This window comes from Lepisosteus oculatus, chromosome 25, assembly GCF_040954835.1.
Source record: "Lepisosteus oculatus isolate fLepOcu1 chromosome 25, fLepOcu1.hap2, whole genome shotgun sequence".
Classification (NCBI taxonomy): Eukaryota; Metazoa; Chordata; class Actinopteri; order Semionotiformes; family Lepisosteidae; genus Lepisosteus; species Lepisosteus oculatus.
This window is the reverse complement of record NC_090720.1, coordinates 9,372,000-9,398,011: the sequence shown is the minus strand read 5'-3', so window position 1 is coordinate 9,398,011 and position 26,012 is coordinate 9,372,000. Positions and strand designations below refer to the sequence as shown.

Genomic DNA, 26,012 nt, shown 5'->3' with positions numbered 1-26,012 from the left:
AAACCTTGGCTCATAGCCTTTTCCCATCATAATGGTTCTTACGAGGACTGTTTTTGAAAGAAACACATCCAGCACAACCCTTCCCTTCCTTGTTGAGTTGAATAATAACTAGTGGAATTACTCAGACCTTGAGAGAAAGCCACTGAACGTGGCCAGCAGAGCGTGCCCCCAAGATATGTTTGTTTCTGAAATGTGGAGATGCAGATGCTGGCTGCAATGCACCGGAATGCAATGCGTTTTAAACAGGCACTTGATTTATTTTGTATACCCCCCCAACCATTCACACATTCCCTCCTTGCGGGTGATGTGGCACACCTCTCCAGCTGTGCCCCGCTGTGATTCCAGATGTGAGGGCAGCCTGATGAAACGGAACCCAGCATGACTGAGCTGGGGGGCCTGCAAACGACAGCAGGACATCCATAAGCCTTCTCCCCTGGCTCTCCCTCACATCAAATACTATTACCTTCCACATTAGCATAAGAAAGTGTACAGACATGAGGGGGCCATTCAGCTCATCCAGCACTTTTGGGTGATGACTGGTATGACAAGAACCGAGGGTGTCCCCTCCAACACCATGGCTGGTAGCTTGTTCGACACTCTCCCAATCCTTTATGTGAATAAGCTCTCACATTATGGGTTTTAAATGCACTTTCACATGGTTCCCCATCATGGCCATCGTGTTCGTGTTTCGCTGTTGATCCTGAAGAGGTCTGAGATAAGGAGTGGAATTTGAGGATGCCCCACTACAGGTCCACTACACATTGTCGAGTGTAGGACACTCCCTTCAGCCTCGGAATGTAGTTGGCGCTGGAGAGAATGGGCGTGGTTAGCAACACAAGGCAACATGGTGGCCCAATGGAAAACCAAAGTAAGTCGGTGGTATTGTCAGTGATGTTAAGAGAGATATATGACCCAGAGGAGCTATAAAGTACTGGGAGAGGTAATTAAGAGCTGTACTGGCAATGTGTCAAAACGGACATTACGAAACATCTGGAAACAACGGTAATGCACACAGAAACGAGGTAAATCTCTGCAGCATATGGCAATGCAAACACAATATTGTACTTGAGTCAGGTGCAATAAAGGATCAGACAACGCCGTAGAGCTGTTGAAAAGGTGGGGGTTGACTGGCGTGTGTCTGAGAAAAGAAGGCATAAAGCCCCGCAGAGAACAAAGGAGCACTTCAAAACACAGTTAAACCGACGGCGCAGAGGTGAGCAGTGTGGCTACGCAGCGAGGAACGGTTCGTACGCTTGGGACCCTGATCGCGAACCGCGTCTCCCAAGCCTGGGATCAGGCCAGGGCCAGCCCGGCGGGAAGCCCTGAGAAGCAGGGGGCCGACGGTGATGGAGCCCATGACGAGCGGCTGGAGCTCCGTGTGGCACCGCGGGCCCGGCCGAGCGGGCAGAAACGGCGAGACGCTCGGCCTCTGGGACAGCCGCAGATGCGGGCACACTGCTCCCGATCAGCTGTCACGGCTGACGCGTCCGTGTACGGCGCGCGGAGGGAAAACACTGCAGACAGATGGGCCCCACTGGAGACCGACTGGCAGCCCTGCTCTGCTTCCAGAGCTGTCACTTCTCTCTCTGCAGCCCCGCACTCACAACCAGGGGGCCGAGAGGAACAGAGTGCCAAGCAGCAGACGGTCTCTCTTTGGCGTTCTTCAGCAGAACCTGTCATTATGCACTTCACACATAACTCTCCATCATAACGTCTGAAGACTGCTGAGGGAGACTTCAGTCTGCTCAGACAGTGTCGCGGAACCCACTTTGAGTTGGGAAATGTCTGAGAGGGCGCCCTTGCTTCTGATTAAAGCGCTTACCGGTAAGGACCTGTTCTTCAGCGATGGGCTGTGCTTAGTAATACAGGCAGAAGATGTCCACTTCACAGATGCTCTCAAACGGCGGAAGAAGAAAGGGGCAGGAATGCCACAAAGACCTTACCCATTACAAAACTTGAAATTCACAGATCCTCTTGTAATTACCAAACAGCTCCAGAATTGCTAAGACTAATTTCCAAGGAAGTGAATACATTAAACCTGTTTTATTAATTTGCTACACCGCTGTTGAGCCCTGAAGACAGAAGAGTGATCTCTGATCTCAGAATCATCGCCTGCATACTCTTACTAAACTGATAATTCTAATATAATGAGCAAATGTTGCAGAGGTCCTAATCCCTGAAAGATGAAACCCAACAAAAGGCACTCTCTCCATACACCTGTTGGTCAACCCTACAGTATATAAATCCTGCTCCTGCAGGTACACAATTCACACAAACCCTGCAGTTCAGCTTCCCTTTACATGTTCCCAAAAATCACAACAAACAGTCCTTAATGAATCACAGTCCATGGCTTGAATTTGAGGAAGTGAGCTGGGGAGCAATTTAAGTGCTGCACAGGCTTCAACATGGCACAGACCAGTGGGCTTCAGAGCTCCCTTCAAGCCTGGGATCGGGAGATCCTCGTGGACTCCCGGGATTTCCTCCTGTGCCACAAGGGTGGCCGTTTTAAAATGAAAGAAAGAGAACGGCAGGGAAATTATTGAAAAAGAGCAATTTCCCTTTCCAACCTTTTGTAAGTTTATTTATTATTCTGGACATCGGTGGCTCGGTGCCAAGGTGACATCATTAATCTGGGCAGCAGTCGGGAGTTACTACATTCTGCCTTCCTACAAGCAATGTGATAAACTGGACTGGCTCACCAAGCACAGTGCTGCCTTTTGTCTCTCTAGGAGAAAGCACATCAGCGCTTGACAAGCATTGTTGACCAAGCTGCGTCCTCTAGTATTATTAAAAGAGCTGAATTATGGACCTTGTATTGTTTAACCTTATCTTGTAATGAAGACACCGGGCTCTGGCCTTGAAACACTCCATGTTTCCTCACAAGCCTTCCCCCCTCTGCGTTCCAGCCAGAGCATGCGGCAGTGAGCACACAATGCAAAGAGGCATCTACTTCCAAGTCGCTGCTCCTGATTAAATTACATGGATTAAATCAAAGATCCTTAATTAAAGCCCAGAAAAGGCACCATGCGGTTTCAGAATACTTAAGAGATAGAATTTAAAAGGGGGGAAAAATACAGTTCTAGCTGAATTCAATTCATTTTCTGTCGACAAAATGCTCCTCGGAGTTGGCTCAGAGCACCATGTTGTGAACTGGCACTCCAGCAGAAGACCCACACGTGTCATACCTCCGCGCCACGGAAAAGCTATTAGGATCCACAGGATTGGGTCTCAGAAATAAGGCAGGCAGACCTTTCCTAAAATTGGTGATTCCCTCTGCCGGCAGTACATAACCAGGGAGTGCTGCGGGGAAGGGATAGACTACAGCCCATCAGGCACAGAAGAATGGAGTTTCATGAATAAACTCCGAGGCAATCGGCTGTATTTATCCTGCCTTTGCGCGAACGATCAGTGATGGTTCTAGAGCCTGGAGTGACAAAGGGCCAACAGACAGAAGACTCACCATGACAACGTGCTGGTAAGGGGGAGGGTGGATCTGAAACATGGTTAAGGACAAAAGTCACAGCTCCAGGAGTTTACGATTATTGACCCTCTCTCCTTCCATTCCATTTCTAATGCCTTTCATGTCCCTTCATGTCCTTTGAAGGGAGAGGTTTTGTTTAAACATGTTGTTTTTTCTGCTGTTGCTGTGCGTTAGCTCTCTTCTTACTAACAGGCTTACAGAAATCAGGCTCAGAGCAGCTGCGAGGAACTGCCAGACTCATTCTCTCCAACAATACCGGACACTTTTCAAGGGAAGACATTCATTTTAATGATGGAATTCGGCTAGTTTACCATGGATGGAATCACTAAATATCACAAACACAGAAAGAAATTGTAAAACAGACAAAAAGACGAACAATCACCAAAAGAGTCCTGCATCCTATGCCAGGTAAAAATAAATTCTGGCACGAGGGAAGACAGTCGCACACCTGCAGTAGCCCACCAGGTATCCCAATGCGGCTTGCTTGTCCTGCGAAACTCTAAGGTACAGTGGGTTGGGTCCAAGAAGCTCTCAGATTAAAGATTAAACAGCATAAAACTGCAGTATCTAATTCATACCATGTCAGCAAATAGCTTTTGTGACTACAAAATTGCATATCTGTTTGTTCAGGAAATTAGAAGCGCCAAAATCAGAAGAGACCTAATCTGAGCCCACAAGTGGTCCAAGCAGAACAAGGCCACTGACAGAAGTGGATATCGAGCCCTAAGCTCCAGAGATCACTAGTTTAAAGGTGTTCAATGTCATTAGCCTGCTGTGACCAAAAGCCTATCAAGCAGAGTGCAACTGTCCAGGCCAAAGCTCGATTTGGACCGAGGCTTCCCCAGCCTGCTGCAGAACACTGCCAGGCGCTAGTGAGCGCGCAGAGCCACGAGTGACAGCTGCACTCATCCTCTTCCTAACCCTCAGAGCTGCTGTCTGAGCTGCAGGCGCGTCTGCAGACAGGGCACAGCTTGGAGGGCTCCTGTGCGTCGTCCACATCTCCTCCCAGCAGATGCAAGGCCTGCCATGAGTGTGCCAGCCTGACCAACAGTTGCCGGTCGAGAAAAAAAACGAATGGTAAAGCATGAGAACTCACAGAGAACACCAAATTTTAAAGTCACGAAAAAATAAGAACACACAGATCCATTTTTGTATCGGTTTTGGCTTCTTTGCCTAAATCTCGGTCTGCTTGTGGGTCTATTTTTTGCGCAGTTGCTCTCCCATTCCGTTACACTCTAAATGCCTTTTAAATGCACACGTACATGCATGAGTACACACACAGAAACAGCCCCCAGCAGCCTTTATGCACCGCAATAAGCCTCCCGTGACCTCATTGTATCGAGCAATCACCCCAGATTTATTTCCTCCCAAATATAAAAGCCTGAAAGCTGTGGCTTAACGGGCAGCCCATTTAAATTTTTATGTAAGTGTGATTTACTTTGCCAGCAGACACTGAAACAGTGGGTGGCATAGTCTTTCAGAGTTTTTTCTCTCTCTCTCTCTCTTCCGTATAAAGAGCAAATACAATCAGAGAAAGGAAGAAATGAAAGAAACAATTTTTAAAACAAGCATAAAATTACTAGCCTTGCGACGGGCCTTCAGAAGGCACAGTGATTGTGAGGAGAACAGGAGGGGCAGCGAGGAAGTAGCAAGGGCAGAGGGAGGATTTCCACCCCAAACCAGAAGAAAATTACCCCTGGGTTTCCGAGATTGCCAGTGCTCTTGGTATCCCACCGGTTATCATTGCTAGGAGACACACCGCAAGGTGTTTAGAGATTTCTCTGTTAAGTTGCAAGCAGCATCACAACAGTGTCAGCGCTGCACGCAGCAAATCACGGCATGTCACGGGAGACACTTAAAAGAGGATATTAAACGGGTCAGCAATTAATTTCTTTTAATGAAAAGGCCCATCAGTCACCGCCACATGACAGCCTGCCTTTCGACAGCTCCTTCAGCGAGGGCTCCTGCGACTCGAAGCAGGAGGAGGCCTGCTGCGGAGCATCAAAGCCCGTCTTAGTCGCTGCTGGCCCACAGCAGAGGAAGCAGCTCGGTTGGTGGAAGAGACCCCGTCCGCCTCCCTCTTCAAACAGCAGCCTTGATCGGAGGGGTTCTGCTGCCTCATACCTCGCTGCCGCACACGGGCCTTGAGCGTTCGACAAGTTTGAAGGACGAAATACTTCTGCGGCACTTTCAAGGGAACACTGAGACAGAATTAAAAGGCAGGGCCGCAAAGCTACTACACAAGTGGTCACAAATTGATCAAGGGCGAAGAGAAGTCTAAAATGCCTTTGGTGATCCAGAAAAAACTCTGTATAAATGTATGTATCTGCTGTATGTATTTGGGATATTTATAGTTCTAATAAGTTATGGATATGAATATGAATTAGCTCTTCATCCAATCAGAACCACCTCCTGCATAACTGTGATTGGATAAAGACCTTATTAATATTCATACCCATAATTCATTTCAACTGCTGCACTTAATTCCCACCCTAGCCCACCCTAAGAACATTCATTCTAATGTTTATATAGCTCTACAACATACAAAAAATGCACATAAAAGTCTATATAAATTAGACAAAACCTACATCTTTCCTCTAGTAACTTGCCATCACTTAAGAGGCGGCACAGTGTCGCAGTGGTCAGCATTACTGCCTTGCAGTGCTGGGACACCAGGTTCAATTCCTGACCATGGGTGCTATCTGCGTGGGGTTTGTACTGCTGTATATGCTGTTTCACTGATCGCATGGGTTTCCTCTTGGTGCTCCGGTTTCTTCCCACATGGAATGTCTGGTAGGTAAACTGGCTTCTGCAAAATTGGCCATTGTGAGAATGTGAGCTTGTGTCTGTGTTTGTGTCTGTGTGTGCACTGCGATGGACTGGCGTCCCATCCAGAGTGTACCCTGCCTCGTGCCCATTGCTTGCCAGGATCCGCTGCGACCTTGTATTGGTTAAAGCAGTTGAACGTTGAAACAATGCAGTCATATAAATCCAGAAGCTTAAGAAAGACGCGCCCGAGCAGGACTTAAATGGCACCATCCACAGCCCTTCATGAGGTAAACTCATGTCATATTATGACATCATAAGAGATGGAGGCCCTTTATCGCAATCGCAGATGAACCACTGCCACAAAATGTTCTCCCAGATCACTGGGGCAAAGTAGTCATGTCAAAACAGGAAGAAGAAAACCAAAAGCACTGAAAGAAATCAGGCTGTCAAGAATACTTGGCTACATTGCACACATGCCACCTTGCAACAGAGTAAGACTACAATAACCTAGTGCTTCATACTTCATCCTCAAAAATGGCTGTCAAAATCTGTCAACATGCTGGCTTCCCTCTAAAACACATCCAGACCTTTTTCTGGAGTAGCACTGTGCTTGGGATTTCTACATTGTCTGTGTGAAGTGTTCTTCACAAAGACAAAAAATATACTGAATTCTTGTCATTTCCCTGTTGTCATTTTTCTATTACCTCATTCTGATATCTAGGACCTGGCTTCCTGTACAATTGTTAATTAAGCCTTGGTTAAACCTTGAATTGATAGCCATTTTTTAAAAACTTCATTAAAAAAGTTATGAATATTAATTTTTCAATTTTAAATGGCTCTCACCTCTCTTTTCCCCATCTCACTCTCAAGCTTACATGCACAAAAAAGTCTGAATAATTTATCAATTAACTTTTTATATTTAAATTAATTAATTCAGCAATGCAAAATTAATAACAGGCTACTTCTTTTCCCCTCACCCTGTTCTTTATAATAAAGCATTTAAGGAAGCTTTTTTTTTTTTGCCTGGAGTTGAAATATTGAAGAAGAGATATGTGAAATAATTTTATGAAGATATATCATTAGGGTCCGCAATGAAGTTTCTCCCCGACATTGATTTTAAAGATTGGTTGAACACTGAAAGGTAATTTCTTTTCATCTGCCACTTCATTACACAGAGATCAGTGCTGGCACCCACACAGTCACATTGAATGATCTGACTGAGAGAGAGAGAGAAGGCACTTAGGTGGCATGTTCAACTAAAGATGTGCCAGAGTGACTCACTGTACTCCCCAAATGCCACGCAAATGCCCTCTCTTTCCCTTCATGGGATTTATACGTGCTACTAAGAAAATGTTTTTTTTCCTGTAGCAGCAGTAGAGTGGCCATAGCGCAATGAATAGTCAGTTCCAGTGATCTGCCCACAGAAACCTCGCCAATGGCTTTAGCATCGGGAGCGATCACACCTCATCATGGGATATGATGTACAGTAGGTTCTTTGTAAAAGGGACATGGAAAGGCTTGCGAGAGATACAAATGTGTGACACAAAACGTGCACGCCAGCCGACTATCAAGGCCTACACAACAGTCAGCGATTTCTCAGCAATGGTAACACAAAGCAGAACTGATTGAAACCGACAAGGGAAGAGCCTGACAAATGGGAAACAGGCACCCCTCCGGCAGGACAGGCCCACAGCCATCACGAGGACGCTCGAGCGGATTCTCCTGTACAGGTGCTATTAAAGTGATCAATTGAATTGCATCCCATTTCAGCTGGGATAGCCTTTTTAACTGCACAGGGATGACAAAAGAGTGTGGGAAAGCTGGGCACTCCCCATGATGTTAGCGGGCGTCCAATTTCAAACATGCTGGTTTGAAAGGTGAAGAGTAAGCGCGTACAGTAAGTGTCATCTTCGGCTAGAGATACGTCTGCCTGTTGACATCCAAGGGCAACCGAAAGCACCTGAAGACTTGAGCTACGTTACTGGAGCCCAGCGGGACACTACAGCGCTGACAAAAGCACAGAACTGAAGGCTGAGCAGACGATGTTTGTTTTCCTGGGCCTCCTCGTGCCATGTGGTGAGTCATCCAGCTCCCTGGAACTCTTCCAGCGGCCCTTTCTCCCTCACTCTGTTTTTACATGAGCGGTGGTTTTGACTGAGTGTCCTCTTGAGACTTCAGCTCTGGAACCAAGGTGCAGCCCTGCTTTTTCCTGAGGCCCATCACTTCTGTCTGGGAGCGCTTGGCCATCAACCTCCAGCGCTGGGTCAAGTTACTGGCTCGCCAGAAGCTAACAGCAACACAGACTGGAGCAGATCCAGACCGATCGTGTGCACTGCCTCAAAATGCCACAGTACGTCAGGTGGGTCTTAAGCGCTATAATAAAGTCACAAATCTAAACTCTATGGAAAACACCACTCTGCGGCAGAAAAACCAGGGCTTCTCTCTACTCAAAGACACTTGCAGCAATTCAATTTTGTGTGGCCAGGCATGACAGCCAGTAGAACTCCCCCCAGAGAAACAAAATAGCCCTCTATGAGCCACTAAATGGAGAAAAATTCTAGACTACCAAGCTTTAATCCAGTTACAAAACTATACTGGGAAACACTAAAACTAGCACATTCCAGTCTAGTGAACCCAATGCTCATATAACTCAACTGTGATACTCTAAAATAGCAGCGCAATTCAGCACAGCAAGACATTAAAACAAGTACAGTGCAGCACTGAAAGTCCCTACATTCAGAAAAGAAATGAAAGGCAGTGTCATTCTCGGCCATTGTGCTGCAAACAGATTGAGTAGGAAATCTAGCTCTTTGTAAAAAGGTCCGTCTTCCTGTTGCCCCTGTTGATAGCGAGCCAGCACCATGTGCACCAGCGGAGAAGCAGTAATTGAATTAAGTCTTTATTATCACACTGCTGTGGCAGCACTTCTCTTGGCTACAGCCTGTTTGGCTGACACTTTCTCCTTGAACACCTGCTTGACATAAACTTATTTATTTATCAAGTGATTATATATTAATTTATTTATGCATTATGGTTTTTAACCCACTAGGTTCAAGTGCAGACTGTGCTTTTCCCTTAGCCTTTCCCTTTTTTCTTTTCTTCAGTGACTGTCACCTTAACCGCCTGTGTTCGGGCTGTTTTTACTTCTTATTTGTGAACTTACAGATTTTGTAAGTTAGAGAAGTCTTGAGAAACTGTCCCAAATGAAAGAATAAGTAGCTATAGATGATATGGGAAGAAAATCGGCAACTCCCATCTGAGAATCTTATAACATATATACAAATGATTCACATAAACCAACAAGGCTCCACGGCCAAAACGCTGTGTTTTCTTTCTTCTCTTTTCAGCATGGAATCAACCTTTACTTGTTCCTTTGCAGTCTTTGCATGCTGACGCAGCTACCCACCTAAACAACATGTATATGATGTGTGCTATGCATAATACATACTGTAAATACTGCCACAGACAACGAGAAGGTATGTCCACCAGGCTCTTAAGTCATTCACAGTTCCTCCTCCTTACTGTATATGCCCTTTTCATTGTCTTGCAGTATGTCTCTTTGCCCATACCTCTGACTTTCTGCTCTCAGATTTCCTCTGTGATCCTTCTACTTTTCCCAGCACTTAAGACATCTCCTGTCTTAAGTGCCTATTAGTGCCCCTTCCTTCAGTGCTCTCCTTCCCTCATCCTTGCACGAAGCATACCCCTCCACTATCAAGCTCCAGCAAAACGTTGACATGTCCCAGGGCTCCTGGTCCGGATTCAGACTGACTCCCTCCTCACCCTTGTCTCGCCTCACTGCCTGTGTCCGTTTCCAGTGCTCTTGCCCTGCTCCCTGCGTTCCTAATGTCTGTGTGGCTTTGCTTCAGCCTCAGGGGCAGTCAGCAGGCCCCGCTGCCCCTGGTGCAGCTTGTGACTGCCACTTCCAGTGCAGGGCAGGCTGTCATGAGTGTGGGGGCCTGGGGAGGCGTGATGACAGGGTGGCTGAAAGACACAGCGGATTCTAATCAAAACCATGGGCAGTCTCAGGGCCACAACAACTGCACAGATCTGCAGTGACAAGGCAGTTGGGGGCATGTCCTCATTCGGCACTCCATGTCCCCCGTGTCACAGATTATATGACAGGCTTCACCGCTGCATGGAAAGACTTTGCATTTTCATTTATTTCATTTTTTTTTCAGGTCTTTAATTTCTTCTCTCCTGGCTAGAAGCCAGTGCTCTGGAATGCCAGGAAGCATGCCCCCACCTCGCTTTTCCTTCCAACTCCTGGTTTCCATTCAAGAGCTCTTGACTCCGATATTCAATTAATCTAATAGCGGCTTTATTCCTCGACGCCAGGTGCCAGTGCAAGAGCAGATCACGCACTGGACAAGGCAAATTCAGACTCAGACTTGCACGATTATTCACACTAACTCCTCTGTCAAGGTGGGTACCAGCCAAAACGATTCTGTCTCCATTCCAGCTCTTGAGGTTTCACACCCAACTTCTGACAACTGAATCATAACGCCTGTTAACAATTACACACAAAACCTAAATGCACACTCAAACACAAAAACAGTGAGCATATTGATATTGGCAAGGACATGCACTCATTTTGTATTAAATTTTTATATGAAAGAACGAGTTATTTCCATAAGGATTTTTGTTTTCTCCTCCTCCTTTCCAGGCGGTGTTATTGCTGTAGGTTTTAATAAAAGAAGTGTCTTTGGAACAGGCCTTCTGGGACACCGGGTTTCATTTCGGAGCAGCGTCTGACTGAGGAAGGGGAACAGAGGCACGCAGGCGTCTGAATGCAGTGTCACTCAGTGCCCTCCGAGAACGCCGGCGTATTGTTTGATAGTTTCAATATCACAGAACGTGCCACATCACCCCTTCCAGAACAGACAAGCCACAGAGAGCCACCGGGAGTTCTCGGAACAGAAGACGGCTTAAAAGCAAAATGGAGACCACTCAGCCCACCACACGGGCCCACTCGCTGGCAGAGTACTGCTCCAAGATCCTCAAAAGAGTCAAATGCTTGTATACCTGAGGGCAGGGAACAGTGAAGGGCGTCCTTTCTAGCTGCGAGACGTGTCCTGGAATCACTGTGCTGTGCCGTACAGCCTGCTCAAATGAAGAGGACTGCAGCCAACAAGATTAAGTGAAACGGAAGTGATTTGTTTTCAGCAATTAACAAACTCTGCAACACTGACTAAAATATCTGCAATATTCAGGATTTGTTTCTGCAAAACCAGGCAAGGAGGCACAACAGAAAGGAGGAGGTCACGGTGCCTGTTAACGTTTTGCCCTTTATTTCATTTGTTCTTGGTTCCTGGGGTTCTGGTTCTCTTTCTCCTTATATGAATGCCTGAGAAGATACATACAGTAACTATACTGAAAGGAGGCGGCCAGAAAGTTAACAGTAAATGTTAATCGAGGGGGAGTAGGGATGTTAATCAGAGCTGCACCAATTCAAAAAAATCTCAGTGCTCCCCGAGGAATTTTCATCTCTTCGGGACTGAAAGTTGTCTGCAGCAAACACTTGTCTCACATCATTGCGAAAATAATCTTAATACTGTAAGGGTGTGTAACAAGAACCAACAAACAACATACTGTACGTGGAACCGAACACACGCTATGTAAGCACCCAAACAGGGCATGGGTGACACACACTCCTCCATTAAGGAACAGTAAAAGGAAAAAGTACAGAAAAGGGCAGAAAGCCAGGGAAGTGTGTAAATTACAGTATGAGAGAACTATTTGGAAATGTTTTCCCAATTTTGACAGGTGATACCTGAATTAGTTGTAGTGCTGTTCTAGCAGTCAGCATGAGAGCAGCTTTATTGATTTTAAGCACTGTTGCACTTCCTCTCTGAAAAGCGATTGTATATTACAGGGACTGTACACATCAATCACCCCATGCTGGGTTGCTCCCCTGGCTGATCACAAGCTGCACGAAAGCTAAACATGGCCCCGCTGATCTTATTCTGACTGACCCCAGGTCGCACCAGAACAGAGAGTCTGCGCATTTGTGAGCGCGTGAATTTCAATCCACGAGCCCTTCCTGAAGTTCTCTTTCCACTTCAAGTTTGCATATGACATTGTGGACATTTGTGCACGTCAGTGGTTACGTAATTTCTTGTGTAGCTTGCAGCGTGCAGTTCCAACTCTATGTGTCCCTGCAATAACATAATTCTTGCAGCAGCACAAGTGGTATACACTTCAGCACATGCATTGCACACAGTACTTTGTATAAATACAGTAAGTTACTACTAGTCACACATTTATACAGTATTTATAAGACAAAGTCGTCTGTTACTTTCACAAGCACGTCGGCACAGAGGAATACCTATATATTCAAGATGTCTTTCTCATCTGAGGGATCTGCTGATATTACTTGTAGCCTGGAATTAGAGAACAACGCTGCCTGCCACACCAAGCATGACCCTACAGCTTATCTATTAGCAACACCCTGGCCCATTGACTCCTGCCATTAGCTTGACTTCTAAGAAAGAATTACTGGGCTGTGCAGCTCCTGGCCCCACATGCTACCTCTTATGGCTCACTGAGGAGTATAAAAATGACAAACTAGATCAGTCATTTAACCCTTACTCCCAGTGTTCTGACCTTTACCCTTTGACCTTTCCAAGAGCAGCACTGGCTTATAGACAATCAGGATTCAGATCTTGCTGTTCTCCTGTTCATTACTGTTCTACGTAAAAGGATGCAAAAACAATCCCTGTTTAATGCACTCAAAATATCTACACAAATTACAGCACGCTGATTCCTAGTGAAAAAAACCTCTGAAATGGTTTAAAAAGATATTACAAGACACAAATTCAAGTGCAAACCAAAATCAAGGGTACCTCTTTTGTTTGAAGAAAAAGCGTTGTATACTGTAGTTCTGAATATTGGCTCATTTTGTCTCCATACAGTAACTTGAAATGGATGAGTTCACGGTTGTCAACTGACAAAAGGGCTTTTTTTTTTAAATGTGGCTCTAGAAACATGTACATTTTAAATTGAACATTGCCAGAAATCTGCTAATTTTCTGGGGCTTTGTTTCCAGCTGCATAGAATGAGCTCTGTCCAGAACACACCTTTGGAAGCATGACAGCGGAGTGATTAACAGATTAACATCCGTTGGACAACCGCCTGGAAAAGTTCCCCTAAGATGGGCATTCTTCTACGGAACATCCTTATGGTATGGCAGGGTAGGATATGAATTTGGTTTCAGGCCCTCTCCAGTAAATCGGGGGAAAACTAAGCAAAGAAATTGTTTAGAAACATGCTTACACATACTGCACAGCCAGACCTCACTGCTATCAATTTCCTGTATGGGCAAAGGGCATGTGAAGAATCCTCTGTCAGTTCTATGTCAGACTGCCCGGGGTCCATTTGCACATGAATGAAGACATTTAATTAAACCAAGTAAGGGCTGCTGACTCAAGACTACGGGACAGAAATAATGATCAATTCTATTAAACTCTGCCGAATCGTCGAGGATTAGCTTGGATTCCTAGTCGGTGGGTACAGTGTGTTGTTTAAGGACACACCGTTCAAAGAGCCTCCGCAAGCGCAAAAAATAAAATTGACTGCTCCACATTTGGCAACCGCGGGTGCAACAAAACGCAGCACTGTCAGATCGTGTAACAGCCTGCCCTCTTTAATTGGAAGTGAGCTGGGACTTCCCGGTTCTACAGCGCTGCTGAAAGGCGCACATCAAGCTGCTCTGTGATGCAGACAGCACAGCCTGTTCCAGGCGCGAGGAGCGCGGCTCTGGAGCCGGGGGTTCAGGGGGAGTGCAGGCAGGCGCCGAGTTACAGGCGCCGCTTCGAGTGACCCGCTATTCACCCTTCCTCCCTCCCCCAGAGGACTCTCAGCTTCGCGGGACTCCAGCGCGGGCCACCCCCGGGACAAATCACACAGCCAAGAAACAAAAAAGGGGGCTGGTGCACTAAAAAAATCAAGTTTATAGGGAGGGGTACAGCTATCATTTTTGATATGGGGTATGTATAAAACACGCATGCTTTATATAACGGAAACAAACACCATATGGCACTCTGTATCCAGATTTTCTCCCGGTAGCTCGATTAATCTTTTGCCCACCATCAGTGATTTGCTTGCTCTTCTCCAAACTGTTCTAACAGCTTTCTTAGAGCTCACATTTCAAACTTCCAGTACAATTGACACAATTCATTCCTTGGCTGTAGTTGGATTATGGTACAGTGCAGCAGATCACAGGGTAGGTACAATATACATACAATATAGTATACACAGCAGGAAACAGTCTTGAGCTAACAACGGTCAACTGGACACTGTCGGTTTATCTGAACTGACCTTTTGGAAAAGTGGTGTCCTGGCTTAATTCTACTCCAAACCAGTACAAACGGGTTTATACGATTTACCCTTAATTCAACTGGTCAAGCAGTTTCTCACTTCTGCTGAGCTACTGTGTGCTGGGATTGTTGGGTGTAGTAGCTGCTGTGCATCACCCAGGTGGTCTCAGCATGAGAGCGGGAGAAAGAAGTGGATCCACTCCTATCTGTTAAATGCTTTAGGATCCTTGGGGATGAAAACCACTATGCAAATGTCAACAATTATTAATGATTTCCTTTTTTGGGCTCCATATTTCCCTTCCTGTTAGAGCCAATTTTTATCTTCTTTAACTGCGGTTTGCTTATTTTTGTAATGATAACAGTATTGAATATAAAAAACTCAATGGAGAACTCAGCTGGGGAAGTATTTCAGTTCCTTGCATGATGGATGGGCCAATAAGCCTTCCACGTCAATTTGCCCTAAGAAGTGACTCCAAGAGCCAGAGGGAGTTAGCCAACACAGAAAAATAATTTCAGCAAGGTCATTAACATAATTCAAAGAGCATAGGGACAGCAGTATGCTGCTTTAGTAAAAATACAGGTCATACAAACAACTACTTTAAATTAAATAATTACTGTATTCTAGTTTTCTTTAAAGCATCATGTTTTTTGTACACAGGATTACTGTACCACCCCATGCAGGGTTATATTTCTGTTCTGCTTTCCAGCATGATCCACTCCCTTCTCATCTGCACACCAGAGAGCTATTCATTTCAAGCCCTGTAATAAAGTCTCAGTCGGACTTTAGTTGAGTTCTTGCAAATGACCTTTTATCGATGGATAGTAAATACACTATTAACACTGAATACATTAACTCCACATTTATACTGTAAATGAGAAAAGCGTACATTGTGTTAATAAGCATGACTGCGGTTTCAAGTTATAAGTGGACATTAATATTCCATTATCGCACAGTACATATACTGAAAAGTATAAGCCGTTTACAAAATGGCCATTTGCAGCACATAACTGGAAGCATTGCAACCCTTCAAGTAAAAACTGGCAAATCAACTCCTTTCTGCTCTGATTAACCACATAGGCAGGAAAGTTTAAGTTGAAGAAAGTAAAATGAAAAAATTCGGCTCTACTGAATAGTATTCATATCAATGGAAGGCACTTTCATACCTTGTTTTAGGGGATGTTGTTAACCACTCTTCATGCTTTTCAAACGTTATTAAATAAGCTGCGATTTCCTGCAAAACAAAAAGAGAGGGGAAAACATTTAGATTAATTGGATTCTTTGTTTTCTTTAGTTCATGAACACAGGTCAATTGACATGCTTAAACCCAGTCATGTCCCGATTGTAAATCGTTCAGCTTTATACTAATGCAGAAAATGTGTTGCTTTATATACTGTAAGTGTGTCAGACAGTATAAACGCCTTAAAGACAAACAGCAAGAGGAAACATACGGCACTACCAGCTCTTGCTAGCTCTGCTCATGCCAAGGCAGGCCAAGGCCCTTCACAATAAAACAGTGAGACAGTGACACCCAGCTGGTGAGTGCAGCCAATCCAGTTATAATCCGCACACACTAAGGCACTGGACACAAAAAGAACAGAGAGGACTTATACTGACTCGACTTAATTCCTCATACATAAAAAAGCTTTTTCTTTCTTTCTTTACCGGTTTTCGTTTTTTTCCCCCACTGTTCACTCGACTGAGGAAGTGGATCCTTATCAAAATAGGTCTAAGACACTGTCATTCTTAGTTTTGCTCCTGGTCAGACAACATCTTGAAGGTCAGCACTGATGATCCACGAGCCCATCACCAGTGTCAGTACAGGAACCTTTCAGCTACCTCTGCGGAGCTATTCCTGTTCTTACCTGTAGCTCTCAAACTTGAGAATTTCCTTTGCTTGCTTTTAATCAGTTTTTAGGGCCCATCGCTATGCTCAGTAAGTTGGCATCAGAAAGATAATTTAAGGCAAGGCATGTACTCAGAATCTGCATTCCAAAAACAGATGACATTGAATTTCATAAAAGCCCAGTTAATATGAGTGTTTAGAAACTTTTATGTGAAAAGCATTCCAAGAATTCTCAGATCTTTTGTACAATGCTTGTTGTAGGGCTGGGGATCTTTGTTCAAATTATAACTAAAACATCAAGAAGCATAATCTGGCATTGCTTACTGCAGCATTCCCATGCACACACGCTCTGTTATTGTTATTATTTGCATGTTAAAAATACAGATGAGTTGCAGTATGTCCTTGACATACCAGACCAATTGAGTCTTAAGAAAATAGTTTAAATATGTATTTGCTGTGACTTTTTGCTTTGTATTGCCATTTTAGACCTAAGAGTTTAACGATGTATGTTCAGATTTTGCTTATTGGTTGCAAGGAAAGAAAAACTTTACATTGAAACATTTGATTTGGGGTTTTTTTTCCCCTCTCATTGGCAAGACTATATTTTTCCCTTGTTAAACATCCAGCTTTCTTCAAATCCAAACTGCAGAAATAAAAACATAACACTTAAGTTGCTGCCAGGCTACCTAATGATTACCTGCGACAGCCAGCAATTCATTTCTCAGACGTGGCATTTGTCAGCCTCTCAAACACCTCACAATAACAGCAAGCTTTGAGCCTTTTGGGGCTGGGCTGTGAAGCTGTTTGTCAGAAACAGGTTGCCTATCCATTTCCCATGTGGTCAGCAATGCCTTTCCAATGAAACAATTATGATCCCCTTGCCCCTCTCCTTATTTATCAATAAGACCGAGGACTTCACATACATTTTCACTTTTCATACGACAACAGGGAATGGTCAATTACTATTCAATCCAAGTCAGGACTGCTCCCCTGCATGGATCTTCGGGAATCTTTATAAAAAAGTACATTCACACACTCTTTGCATCCTACACAGAGACAATCAAGCTTGTGTGTGGTGTGTATGCAAGCAGTCAGACACTATGAAGGTTAGGAAACCCATGCCCCCAGGCCCCGAAAAGTGGGAATGGCATTTTGATCTCCTAATCCTAGTCGCTGCACTGCACAGTATGGACTGGAACTGGCAAACCCCAGGCTCTAGGGTTCATGCTCTTAGGGTTGCTGACACTGTATTTGACACATCAGAGAATACAAAACCCCCCACTTGTCTTTAATGTATGCATGTCACAATAACCACAACGTACTACTATTAATGTTGGTTCTGTAAGGAATAATGCAGTAACGCACAACAGCGTTACACAGAAGTAAAAAATAATTCTCTTCAGAGGCACGGTATTTATCAGATGTAGCAAGAAGATTTCTAACCGAGCTTTGCAACACATCTTCTTATGCTCTGGTATTGCACAGAAGAAATCTTTACAGCTCAGCTTCAAGTTTATATATATATCTGGAGCTCACTTTTGATTTTCCCACTGGCGTCTATACCGACAGTCTGGGTTTCATTTGTTTTTTTTTTCCTTTAGTTTGGGCATTAAAGTGTTCAAAGATCCTGGAATCTCATTTATTTTGCTACCAAAGCTAAAGATTTCCTGCCGGTTTCAGTGTACAGAACGGATCGTAAACAGCCGACATAAAACATGCTCAGCTCATTGCAAACCAATCAAACTTGAGTGGGTGCTGAAGTTTAAAAATGCATAAAATCAGAGAAACAGAAAAAAAGCCAGCACTCCCTAAAATCTATTTTTTATTTATCAAAAATCATTGAGGCAAGAGGATAAAAAGCAGACATGTTGAGGTACATTTCAGTACATTTCCAAAGTAAACACTCTGAATAGTTTAAAACAGAAAGGCCAGGTGTTCAATTGTAATTACACGAAAGATCATTCATTTAAATAATAATAATGATTACTTAAATATGAAGGCATTCAGACAGAGTATCAGTATCAGAGCACAGGTAAAGCAGAATTCCTTCTAAAATGTAATTTTTTTCACAATTTAACTTTTTTTTCCATTTCTTTTACGTCAAAGATGTACCCAGCAGCACTGTATTTGTTGTAGCACCATTAAACAATAACGTTAGTTCTGCAGGCCATGTGATCCACTGGGCTGGCTTGTTTTGTCATGCATGTGTATGTTGCAAGCTAATATTTTGACAAACTGAAAAACTGGGACACCAGACCTTCCTAATTAAGACAATAAGAATGTGGTTGTTTTTTTATTTGAAAATATAGGATCTGCCTTGTAATATGTAATCCCACCTTCCTACTGTAAATTTCAAGACCAGCTTGATTCTATATCCTTCATGTTGTGAATGAAAGGGAAACAATCGTTCCAGGTGTTGCTGGCTCTCGCCAATTTGCCTGCAATGGGACTGCAATGCTGTAATGGTATAGTATGGGCCAGTAACATGTTGAAAGATGAGCGTCCAGAGGCTGGACAGAAGAGAGGAGACAGCTCACACTCATCAAAGTCCGCTGTGTATGGTCATGGGGTTCAAACTTACCAGCCAAGAAGTGAAATACACACACACGCAAATATTTCAAAATTGGGTGGAAATAAAAAAATATGAAAAGTGTGTATATGCTGTGGTTGCTTTTCTGTTTTATCGGAACATGACTGATCACAGCGACAATATATCAAACTACTATGCCATGGATTTCTTATTTCCAACCCATGTTTTCAACATCAAGAGCCTTCTGGAAAATAATGGCCACCAGAGATATTGTTTAAAATATGTGCATTCCCCTGTAGCCCGGGCATGGCTCTCTATGGTAGCTGCTATGAAGCCTGCTTTTGAAAACCAACCACAAAATAAGTGCCTTGAGCAGTGAGAGGAGCCCAGGCAGGAGGTACTGTGGCGCGAGAGGAGAAACTGCATTCTTGTTGCTCTAGAGCCATTTAGTATTGCAGCCACATTAAATTTGCAGGCCCTCACCAGAATGGCAATGAGGGAGAAAAGCCAGGCAGGGGTGAGGGGAGCTGTGCTGCCCGGTCCAGCCACATGGGGCAGTCCTGCCTGGAAGCGAACCCCACAGCTAGGAACTTTATTCTCCAGTGGTCTACCGCTGGGATCAGTCCTAGGCTTGCAGTTTGTTGTGAAGATAAGGAGGCAACAAGTTGTATCACAGTTCTAAAGAGGGAATGGGAAAGGCTCCACAGACTGCAGACCAGCGCCTAAAAAAACAACAGTCTGGGCTCAATATCAGGGTCCCACTGCCAAATACATACAAGGGCTTCTTTAATTGGCAATGCTGGCTCTCCGGCAAAGGTCTCAGTCTGGAATTTCCACCCTCTGGACACTCGCAAGCGTGCCTGCCGAGCAAAGTCCGCTTGCCGTCACCTGCTGGGGACCCATGAGACATGCAAACTGTGTGGGGTCGGTGAGCTTCACACCAGCACAGTTCGGTGACCTCTAAGCTGAGCAGTGATTCAGTGCTGAACTCATCCAAGTGCAACGGACCGGGGACATTAGATGTGAAATGAGAAAATGGCTGAGAGAAGGAGCTTCCACATACTGGACCTAAAATATATCAATTACAAAATCCTGTAATTTGCTCAAAGCCATGATAATAATACTTCTAGAAAGACACATGTCTCGCCTGTGTTGCCAAGGCTGATATACAGTAGATGGCCATTACATGTACCAGCAAAGCAAACACTTCAGGCAAGCGCAGCAGCACAGTGGTCAAACATACTCAGCACATGTACAATAAATTAACAAAAAGACATGGACCGCATCACACATGTGTTCAGTGAGGAGTGATACTAAAATATGCAAAGCGTAATTGTCCATGTACCCATGTCTTTATTATTGATACCCTCAAAAGCATGCCTGCAGCAAAGCATTTGCAGTGCACATATTAGGAAGATGGAGATAGGGACAAAGATGAAAGAGAAGACAGAGACGGGTGGAAAGTCAAGATGGCTGGAGAAAAACAGAGGGTGAATGTGAGAGACAAATGCAGAGAGGAAGCCCCTGCCTTCCTCTCTGCAGAGGCAGGGGCTAACTCTTTAAACAGAGTTAGAGCCCGGAGGAAGATGGTGCAAAAATAAGTGGCACACGTGAAGGTAAAGAAAAGATGTAGAAAATACAAGAACTGTAAAATGACATTTTGCAGCACAGAAGAACGGCAAAAAAAAAAAAACAAGGATGATTTACACACTTTAAGAAAATGCCACTGACATAAAACATTTGTTGCAGTGTAGATGGATGGATGATAAGCTAGATGTAGAGTACAACACATCACTCTAGACCTATTCTCTCTCCCTTTCTTGTATTAGAAGTCAGTCTCCAGATCCCTCCAGTAAAAGGGGAGGAAAGAAAACGGGTTCATCTCATAAAAAAGCTGTAGAATTTCTTCCTCCTCCTGTCTTCCCATTCTAGCAGATGTCTATGATAATTTTAACCCCCTGACCGCCCATAAAGGTGCAATAACCTGAGAGGGGAGGAAACAAACACAGAAGCTAAACCAGAAGAGATAAAACAGATTGTTAGCTTGATCTCATCCAGGTAATCAGCCATGTTAGATCAACATCTGCAGTGAGTTTGGCCAGCTGTTGGGCAGTCACTGTCGGCTTGTAGTTACTGATTGGAGTAGCATTGTCAAAAAAGCTTTTTGCAATCTTTTTTTCAGCTTCAGCTTCTTGTGAATTTGATAGCATTTTCTGAAAACAATTAACCACAGACCTCTGTAAATCTAACGAGGACTATCGAAGCCCCAATGTGGTGACATTTGGCAAAGACTAGCCCATTTTAGTATGCTGAGTATCTACCAGTCTATCTACTGTACCTCAAAACTATCAGCCAGTCCTGTTTATTCAAATGTACTGTACTGTCTTTTAATCAATCAGGCAACCTTCTCACGATAAACAACAAATGAATAATGACGTGACAGTCTGGAACATCACCTCCTGCTGGAGTCTTTTTGTTTCTTCTGGCTCCAACAAGGAAGAGGACAACGGAAGAAGGAACTCTTAACAGCGTGCACAGAAGTGAGCAGGCACACGGAGGCCTGTCGGCGCACTGCACAGAGAGAGCAGCACACGCAGGCCCACCAAGGCTTTGTTAAATGCTGCATTTCAGAACATCTGCCCCAGCCATTTGTTTTCCCTCTCTGAATACCCAACATGTCATTACTGCAGAAATTACATGACAAAGTCATTTCTTATTGAAATGAAGACATGGGCCTCAGAGCAGCACAATTGCACACAGTCCCAGGCACACACTTTATAGAGGCTGCGTTCTGTTTGCTGCAAAACTCAAGGCAAACATTTAACTGGAGAATAAATTCAAGGAGGTGTGGGATCTTTGGCAGACAGTTCTGAAGCTTTTCAGAATGACAGACTGATCTTGAACAAGGCCTAAATAAAACAAGTGTTGAAAATGAAAGCAACACCACACAATTACCCCACTTACTTAATCTACTGTATTTCAAACCTGGGAAGAACTTTTTCCTTTGTTACAGATTTTTGTGCCATTAATTTGCTTCCCTCGTACAACCACAAGTAAACAATTCTGAGAAGTGTGCAGAGCCTATTTTTTATCCAATTGGTTGCTATGACAAATAATAACTTAAGGAAAAGGAACAACAGAATCTCATCTCATGCACAGTAAACAAAATTAGTCGTGTTTCACAGCTTATCCTTCTTCACTTCTGAACTATACTTATAAACGCAGTGTACAGGGAGAGATTTTACACAGTGATTCTAGCCTTATGATAACACAGCAATGTTTGGTCCTGTGTTTCTTTAACAGCATGTTAAAATTTGATTTACTTGATTGTAGAACTGACAGAAACATGTTATTTTGCATCTTAAAAATCCATCGGTTGGTTTATGGAAATGTATTCAAAGCAACCAGCAAGCTTTGGAAATGTGTTCCTTAAATTCATAATGACGATGTACTCAATTGACTTCAAGGTAATGTTTTTTTTTTTTCGCATTGTTTGCATGTTTGATTTATTCAGGAATACAGATACTTTGAGTGGAACAGAGCTATTTAATCTAAATATCAAAACTTATCATTCGAAACAACTACAGCTGTCTCCAAAGACAGAGATATGAGGTTCTTTGGAATTACGTCAAATAGCACCAGACAGCTCAACAAGAATGCTACTTCAAAGCCTCACTGAGCAAACTTTTTTTTTTCCCACAGGGACAAACCACAACATGCTGGGTTTAAAAATGTAAAGCTTAAGGAGGAACACGTAATTTCAAGATTCTTTAGGATACAATCTTTAGGCTTAGCTCCATGAACAAACGTGAGCCCCCTCAATATGGAGTATCAGCCACATAGCAATACATTCATTACAGGTCAGTTTTGGACCAGGGGCTTTTAACTTACATTTTGCTAATGCCAGCCAATAATCAATGGCAGGCACATTTTTAATTGTTAGACAAGACCAGTGGATTGTGACTGAGTAGGGACAGTTAGCCAGAGATCACTGGTGTCCCTCACAGTCAGCGCCAGCCACTGCCCACGTCACAGAACTCATAATGGAACACAAAACTGCCAGACATCAATACAGGCCTTCTAGAAATCCAGTAGATGTCCAAGGGCTGACCTTCACCCTAACACTTAAAGATGAGTCTCACCTACCATGCAACAGAAAGGTAGGGCAATAAAATAGTGATTCTTTATTCATTTTAATGATGCTTGTAAAGATCAGAGCAATTAATCACTTGCAGGGGAAGAGGAAGGCTACCTATTATCAGTGCCAAGTCCTCCTGCTAAACAAGACCAGAGGGTCTGGTTGGCACTTGGACAAAAAGCAAGGTGGCTAAATGTTAAACACTATGGACCTTCTCTTTTGTGTGAAACATCCAAGGACGAGAAAGTGATGCAGAAGTGAAGACGGAAATCTGGAGAGAAGCAGTCACATCTCTGCCCCCCCATGCCTCCTCCACCACCACCACTACCATCTCCCAGTACCACCTGATATTTCCTCCAGGGCAGCTGTGAAACTGACCCTGTTGGGGGGGGGGGTGCAAATGGATCAGACAGAGAGCAGGGAAACAACTGCATTCTGCCACAGGATCCCCGCGGAGGAATTGAGAAGCAATTAGATAGAGGTTCACCAGTAATGATGGAGAGAGAGCGATCAAAGCTGGAAGCTGAAGAAACTTGCCTGGGTCACATGCACATTGAAAAATGAGAAACAACAGAACCGAGACATTCATCATGGCTGTGTCCTTGACTTTTTTTCTCTCAAGGTGATGAATTTTGGTCTCCTGATTCATTTTCTGGATGTGTCTTCCTGTCAGTTTCTTTCGTTTTCACTTCCTCAGCAAGGGAAAGTCCACTTGCAATTTCAGGCACATTCAGATGCCAGGTAACATGGTCTATTCAGTCACATAGTCTTGTTCACGCAAAACCGATTTTGAGAAGTAGACCCCCTTATATTAGCACTTGTTGTCCCCATGCTTACGTGACTCTCTAGAGATCAGCGAGTGCAACTGTGGAATAAACTGCATCATGGGATTTTTGCTGAAACAATGAATGCGAACGTCATTGACATAAATGTGCTTGAAACCTTCCAAACAATACAGAGAAAAGTATGGGGGAGTGGGCACTCACAACAGATGAGAAGAGTTTTATTTCATTGCAGACATGTTCGTTTCTTGCACAGCCCTCTAGACTTGTCCAAATCTCTCCATTAGCCCATACCTTGGTTTCAGTTTACCTTGAAACAATATTAGCTCATTATAAAATATTAAATCCCACATAAAATAAAAAAGCTGCTGCCAGAGTGGCTTCTCATATGTGACAGTTCGTGGCTGTGACTTGAGAAAAGAAAAACTACCAGTGGCTATTCCAGCCTGGGCATCAAAAAAAAAAAGTAACAGCCCATTACAAACTAAAAAACGAAAAAATGGCAACTTTATTCTAGGGGAAAGGCTGAGCTAGTGTACCGCAAAGGCCATTCCCAGAATACCGCTCGAATGTTTCAGCAGCCTAAAGGGGGGAGAGAGATGTATTCTACTGTACATGTACTGTAGTATCTCACGTTGGGTCTCACCAGTGAGGACTAGGCCTAACTACTCCTAATAATGTATAACACTAATCAAGAGTGGTAAGAACATTCTGTCAGGACTCCAAGAATAAAATAAGTTCAGAAGAAGTACAGATTTTCAGATTGCTTCTCATATTCTTCAGTCACTGCTATCTTCAACAAGAAAAGAAACAAGACAGTCTTGACTTAACACTCTCCCATTTTCTCTACATACAAAATCCTCGTTATTTAACTCTTTATAGTGATTTCACATTAGCAGCAGACTTTTGTTCAAATGTAATCTGTCAAGAATAGCTGAACTGATCCAAGGTCAGTGGGAAGAGCTCAGATATCGGTCAATATGAATTGCTGGTCATCAGTAAGAATGATCAATCCCTAGACTGGAGTACTGGAAGTAAGGAGTAACAGTCTGCTCTGTGTTTTTACTGTTATCTCCCACAACCCAGCACACAAGACCTCTTTGTTTCAGTATCAGTGAATGACGCATGTTGTGAGTTTGCTAATAATGTCAAAATACTCTCTTATGAACAGCAGACAACTATTGGAATGCAGAGTATTTTTACGGGAATATTGTGCCAGAACCTTCATTCCCGCTTAATAATAGATCTGGAAAGAAAGGTAGGAGGTGAGAGGAAGGGAAGTGGGAGGCAGGAGGGTGTTCATTAGGCCTTTGATCATTTTATAGTGCTGGCCTGGGCGGCTCGCTAGATTCAAAAAAAGAAAAATCGAAAAACTAAAGAAAATAAAGAAAAACAACATTCCTTGCCTCCTCTCGCCAGCTGTCCCTGGCATCTGCCTCAGCCGCGAAACACGATTATATGAGTCCCAGAACAGGGTTAAAAAGATCTTGTTTCCAAAACGCGGCGCATTAAGGGCTGTAGTTAGCGTCCTCTGGGTATCGAGACAGAGAAGGCTCTGTGTGCCCTGCGTGTTTTATGGCTCCTCTGTGAGCACCCTGACGACTGGTTTCAAGCCCACGATGTGTTTCAGCACTGGGCACCATCCTGCCGACTTGACAAAAACCGAGGCGACTCCTTCCTGCATGAAATAAGCTCTAATAGGCACAGCACCTCGTCAGCACCCCAGCTGATACAGCAGCCACTCAGGCTTCACTCCAGACTTACCAGCGGCTTAGCAGCAAGCTGAACAGTGCTGATCTAAGCCCGGTTTCGCTGAAACTTTAAAAACACACGCTGCTACTTTAGTCATTACTCTGGAACATATTCCACTTCTTAGTAATTACATGTGGGAGTCTGCGGTTCTGTGAATGGGAAGCATTTAAGGAAAGGACCATATAGCACTGAGATTTGTTAAGAGTTCTTTAGTGCCTTGGCACGTACTGTAGCAGCATGCAGTTGTTACAGATGTGTTGGAACCGTTATTAATGTACGCACTGTATATTGGATAGTATATGTATACTATTATATTATGTATTGCACACATGTCCCAAACATATTGAAAATGCTGTTTTACCAGATTTACATAACCACATTGAAAATGGTATTACAAC

General features: G+C 43.9%; 1 protein-coding gene across 8 annotated transcripts in view; it reads right to left on the bottom strand.

Moving 5' to 3' along the window:
* camta1a (calmodulin binding transcription activator 1a) overlaps positions 1-26,012 on the bottom strand; it is a 420,451-nt gene that overhangs the window by 225,342 nt on the left and 169,097 nt on the right. For all 8 annotated transcript variants that reach the window (XM_069184063.1, XM_069184064.1, XM_069184065.1 and 5 more), the window contains one exon: positions 15,733-15,800. In XM_069184063.1, coding sequence (XP_069040164.1) covers positions 15,733-15,800 — 68 coding nt within the window. The remainder of the gene's footprint in view (positions 1-15,732; positions 15,801-26,012) is intronic.